This window comes from Triticum aestivum, chromosome 6A (assembly GCF_018294505.1).
Source record: "Triticum aestivum cultivar Chinese Spring chromosome 6A, IWGSC CS RefSeq v2.1, whole genome shotgun sequence".
NCBI lineage: Eukaryota > Viridiplantae > Streptophyta > Magnoliopsida > Poales > Poaceae > Triticum > Triticum aestivum.
In genome coordinates this window covers 195,969,235-195,975,003 of record NC_057809.1, presented here as the reverse complement: position 1 = coordinate 195,975,003, position 5,769 = coordinate 195,969,235, and the positions used below count along the sequence as shown (strand labels likewise).

Genomic DNA, 5,769 nt, shown 5'->3' with positions numbered 1-5,769 from the left:
AATCGATGGAGAGAGAACTAGCCTGCCAAGCCAAAGACTTCAAGCTGGAGACATTGGTCCGAGGATGCAACTTCCATCCTCGGCTTCGGAGACAAGTTCAGGGGCTACTAACAGTGTCCTAGACTAGGCGTACCAACCTATGTGACCCACAGTCCATGGGCCGAGCTTATGGTCGGCCGATCTCGACAAGGAAGGACTCTGGAAGCTACGAATCCAAGCGTGATCAAGATGGACACTCCCAAAGACATGGCGTATACTTTAAGGACAGCTCTGATTGCTGACATGGTTACTCCTAGTTGGAAACTGACCATGTGTAACCCTAGGTACTCCTGGGGCCTATATAAGCCAAGGGGTTTAGTGTGTAGAGGCACAATCACAATTACCCGCCTTAGGGTTTAGAACACAAAATACGATATCGAGGTAGATCATCTAATATTTTATACGCCCTCACATCAATGTAATGAAAGCAGGATGTAGGGTTTTACCTCTTTGAGATGGACCGAACCTGGGAAACATCGTCTCCCTTGTATCCTCTCTGGGGGTACCCGTTGGATAGCCCGTTCCCACAATATGGCATACCTCGGGTCCGCCCACCTCGTGAAGCTTCCCTTGTGGGAACATGGCATCAATCAGAACTACTTTCTCCATAGCCCAAAGTGTGTTTCGCATCCGAGGTACACTTCAAAGAGGACGATGAATCCCACGATATGCATGATGGAATTGGGTGTTAGGTGGTGGAATTGGATCCCGTAGAACTCAAGGAGTCCATGGAGAAATGAATGGATGGGGAATCCAAGGCCCCGCCATAAGAAAGGGACAAAGCAAACTCACCCCTCCCCATGAGGAACGGGATGGTTGTCCGCGTGCGCTCGTTTATCCAAAGATATTAAGCCAGGACGGGTAGAAGCAAGGTCTGCATCCGACAAATAACCTTGGGTGGCAAGCTGGTCCAATTGTCAACGGGTGATGGAGCAACTTCCCTAGTCACCTTTGAGAGGCCCGTGGGGGCGTGTCGATGAGCCCGCACCGCTTTCCATGACTAGAGCTCTCGAAGCTAAAATTTGAGGGGAAAGTTTCGTGTTGAGGCAAGATGCGAGGAAGCTAGGGTACGGTCTTGACTATAACCCTGGATTAAGTACCCACTTAATTAAAACATTAAAAGGGAGGACACTTCAATGACCAGCCTTGAATGGGCTTGTTCCCCAGGCGGCACAATGATCAAGAAGATTTATGAAATAATAACCAAAGGGACACATATGGTGAGAGCCATGGTAGGTCCTCGGCGAAAGTCATCGGATCACATAGCCTAAAGATTACCCTATCCGAGGAATAGAGGCCGAAAACATTTGGCAGATCTGAAAGCCGAACTTGAATCGATGGAGAGAGAACTAGCCTGCCAAGCCATAGACTTCAAGCTGGAGACATTGGTCCGAGGATGCAACTTCCATCCTCGGCTTCGGAGACAAGTTCAGGGGCTACTAATAGTGTCCTGGACTAGGGGTACCAACCTATGTGACCCACAGTCCATGGGTCGAGCTTATGGTCGGCCGATCTCCACAAGGAAGGAGTCTGGAAGCTACAAATCCTAGCGTGATCAAGACGGACACTACCAAAGGCTTGTCGTATACTTTAAGGACAACTCTGATTGCTGACGTGGTTATTCCTAGTTGGAAACCGATCATGTGTAACCCTAGGTACCCCTGGTGCCTATATAAGTCGAGGGGTTTAGTCTGTAGAGGCACAATCACAATTACCCGCCTTAGGGTTCAGAACACAAAATACGATATTGATGTAGATCATCTTATATTTTATACTCCCTCACATCAATATAATGAAAGCAGGATGTAGGGTTTTACCTCTTTGAGATGGCCCGAACCTGGGAAACATCGTCTCCCTTGTATCCTCTCTGGGGGTACCTGTTGGATAGCCCGTTCCCACAATATGGCATACCTCGGGTCCGCCCACCTCGTGAAGCTTCCCTTGTGGGAACATGGCATCAATCAGAACTACTTTCTCCATAGCCCAAAGTGTGCTTCGCATCTGAGGTACAGCTCAAAGAGGACGATGAATCCCACGATATGCATGATGGAATTGGGTGTTAGATGGTGGAGTTGGATCCCGTAGAACTCAAGGAGTCCATGGAGAAATGAATGGATGGGGAATCCAAGGCCCGCAATAAGAAAGGGACAAAGCAAACTCACCCCTCCCCATGAGGAACGGGATGGTTGTCCGCGTGCGCTCGTTTGTCCAAAGATATTAAGCCAGGACGGGTAGAAGCAAGGTCTGCGTCCAACAAATAACCTTGGGTGGCAAGCTGGTCCAATTGTTGACGGGTGACGGAGCAACTTCCGTAGTCACCTTTGAGAGGCCCGTGGGGGCGTGTCGATGAGCCCGGACCGCTTGCCATGACTGGAGCTCTCGAAGCTAAAATTTGAGGAGAAAGTTTCGTGTTGAGGCAAGATGCGAGGAAGCTAGGGTATGGTCGTGACTGTAACCCTGGATTAAGTACCCACTTAATTAAAACATTAAAAGGGAGGACACTTCAATGACCAGCCTTGAATGGGCTTGTTCCCTAGGCGACACAACGATCAAGAAGATTTATGAAACCAAAGGGACACATATGGTGAGACCCATGGTCGGTCCTCGGCGAAAGTCCTCGGATCACATAACCTAAAGATTACCCTATCCGAGGAATAGAGGCCGAAAACATTTGGCAGATCTGAAAGCCGAACTTGAATCGATGGAGAGAGAACCAGCCTGCCAAGCCAAAGACTTCAAGCTGGAGACATTGGTCCGAGGATGCAACTTCCATCGTCAGCTTCGGAGACAAATTCAGGGGCTACTAACAGTGTCCTGGACTAGGGGTACCAACCTATGTGACCCACAGTCCATGGGCCGAGCTTATGGTCGGCCGATCTCCACAAGGAAGGACTCTGGAAGCTACGAATCCTAGCGTGATCAAGATGGACACTGCCAAAGACTTGGCGTATACTTTAAGGACAACTCTGATTGCTGACATGGTTATTCCTAGTTGGAAACCGACCATGTGTAACCCTAGATACCCCTGGTGCCTATATAAGCCAAGGCGTTTAGTGTGTAGAGGCACAATCACAATTACCCGCCTTAGGGTTTAGAACACAAAATACAATATCGAGGTAGATCATCTTATATTTTATACTCCCTCACATCAATATAATGAAAGCAGGATGTAGGGTTTTACCTCTTTGAGATGGCCCGAACCTGGGAAACATCGTCTCCCTTATCTCCTGTTATCCATCGTTCCTAGATCCATAGCTCGGGACCCCCTACCTAAGGTCCGCCTGTTTTAGTACCAACATCAGCCACACCGAGAGGGACCTAAGAATATCTATCCATCATCGAGAAGCAAATTCGACTCTCAAGCTATCTAGTCCCTTGTCAAACTTTTCGATGAACCTGTAAGTTATCGTTGTGATCACCATGTTATAGATGACGTTTGAGCAACCCCAAAGTTCATCGTATGGTAAGAAATGACTATGGTACTCTCATAGTCTAAGGAACTAAAACACACGTTAACACTCCGTGTTATAACAATTGACTTCAGACTATATTATCTCAAAGTATAACAAATAAGTTTCTGTCGATTCAATATGATTGTTCTTCTAATGTCATACTCTCAATGTTGTTTTAGGACTATCTTTACACTTAAATATCCTAAGATCCGAAAAACATGATCAGCAACAACAATTGAGCTAGTCTTAGAGGCGAGACTAGGAATCTTATTTTGTTGTTTATCATTCCACGCGTGCATATGAGTTTTCCACCGAATTGTATATTCTAGGATCATCGTTGTTATAGCATAGAATATAAACTCTTAATTATGAATATAGAAATATAATAATACAATATTATTGCCTCTAGGGCACATTTTCACCATAAATATCAATAGTTCATCTGAATACTTGAACTATACTTGTTCCCAATTCATAGGGGTAACTACAAAGTAGAAGAAGAAATACATTTTATAAGGAAATGTTCAAATAAAATAAGCTCATCTTTCACACTAGAATTACTTTCAGCTCCTCTGATCTAGAAGGTTGGTTCTAAACTAAAACAATAAACATGGACTAGTAGATCTCAATGAATGTGTTGAGAGGCACTGAGGCATATATCAATGAGAGCATAAAATAATATGTACCTTCAAGATTTAGCCGGTGACCTGAGATGATTTTCAAAAGAAAATGTGAGTTGTTGTCTCTAGGACTCACCCAAAATGTGAGTTGTTGTATCTATTGCAAGAAACATTATGTATATAAGACAACACTATTCTAATCCTGGGATCATAATAACTATTTGGATCACGTCAAGCCTATATAGGGCCCGATTAGGTTCTCCCAAACTCCCGAGCTGCTACAAAACGAATAAAGCCCACCTACCCACCATCGAACCCAACCGATCCCCACGACCCACCCCATCATCTCCATCACCGATCTGGCGCCGCCCCCTCACCCCGGGCAGGAAGCTCCACCACCCCCAACCACCGCCGCTGCCGCCGCCCGAAACGCGCCTCCACACCCAATCGGCGCCGCCACCATCCCTCGTCGCGGATTGCGCCGCCAGCACCGTCTCTTGCCCCGGATCGGGCCGCCTCCATCGCCCCTTGCCCCTCACTGCTGCCACCGTCGCTCGTCCCTCCCGGATCGGGCCGCCTCCACCGTGCCTCGCTGCGGATCGCGCCGCCAAGTCCGTCCCTTGCCCCAGATCAGGTTACCTCCATGAGCACAAACTTGCTCCACCTGCTGCCGCGACCTTCCTCCAACTGTCACCATGACCTTCTTCCCTCCACAGCCAGATGCCGCTGGCGACAGGCCCCCACAACCTCCAACCCCTGCTACGGCCCACCCCCACCATCCTCTGTGCTTCTTCCCCGACATCGCAACCAGGGCACCAACCCACCGGTTCCTATCATGGCACTGGAGACTCTCATCCGTGCTTCTTCCCCGCCGCTGCATCCAAACATGTCCAACCACCACCGCTGCCCGTGGAAGACGAGCATCTACCGCCGCCGCAAGATCGACTGGAGGTCAGAGAGATCTGCCAGAGTGGTGGAGACAGGGGTGGAGCTCAGGACTAGGGAGGAGGTGCATCACGGTGGCGCTGTAAGAAGGTTGTCGCCCAAGAACAGGGCCGGCACGGGGACCTTTTTTGTACTCAAATGTGTCGATGCATTTCTGTGTGTATGGATATTTTACTCCCCGTTGTTTCTTTACATTCTGTGATTTCTCTAGAATTTGTAATGCATGATGACTGTTCAATGAATTTTGCAGCAAAATGTCACAGTGAAAAGCTTTTTTGGTGTTGTGTGACGAAGAAGACAGAGCACAAAAACATGAAACATGGATGAAGTTCAGAGATATATATGATAGGGGTTCAAGGTGATGTTGTATGGCGCTAATTATCTTATTCCCCCAACAAAAGGTTCTGAAAGTGTACAAGAAAGAATGGAAAAATGGGAACCATGAATCGATTATATGTTCACGTGAGAATGTATTTTGTCTATGAACTAAAAATTATGAGTTTGTTTTCATTTCTTGTAGCAACTTATCTTGTTGGGATTTTTGTATGTACGGATTATCGTTCAAAAAAGATAATGGATTTTCTTCGTTTCTTAAAAAACCTCGAAGTTCAAATTTAAATAACATGGTAGCTCGATGTTTATTACAACACTAGAATTTCTCTCCATTGATAAGTAAAAAACGAAGAAGTTCAATCTAATAAAATAGAGGAGTT

At 46.9% G+C, this 5,769-nt stretch overlaps 1 protein-coding gene across 1 annotated transcript; it reads left to right on the top strand.

Annotated features, from left to right (window-relative positions):
• The first annotated feature begins 246 nt into the window (after nucleotides 1-246).
• On the top strand, nucleotides 247-5,566 carry LOC123129565 (proline-rich receptor-like protein kinase PERK2). Its single transcript, XM_044549679.1, has 4 exons — nucleotides 247-313; nucleotides 4,368-4,745; nucleotides 4,828-5,216; nucleotides 5,307-5,566. Exons 1-4 carry the CDS (start codon nucleotides 247-249, stop codon nucleotides 5,343-5,345), a joined length of 873 nt encoding a protein of 290 aa, XP_044405614.1. The 3' UTR covers nucleotides 5,346-5,566.
• The last annotated feature ends 203 nt before the right edge of the window (nucleotides 5,567-5,769 follow it).

Coding starts and splice junctions, on each gene's coding strand:
- LOC123129565 (XM_044549679.1), top strand. CDS start 247: ATGGCGTATACTTTAAGGACAGCTCTGATTGCTGACATGGTTACTCCT. Junction 4,746..4,827: donor CGTCCCTTGCCCCAGATCAG/GTTACCTCCATG, acceptor TTCCCTCCACAG/CCAGATGCCGCTGGCGACAG. Junction 5,217..5,306: donor GTGTCGATGCATTTCTGTGT/GTATGGATATTT, acceptor TGAATTTTGCAG/CAAAATGTCACAGTGAAAAG.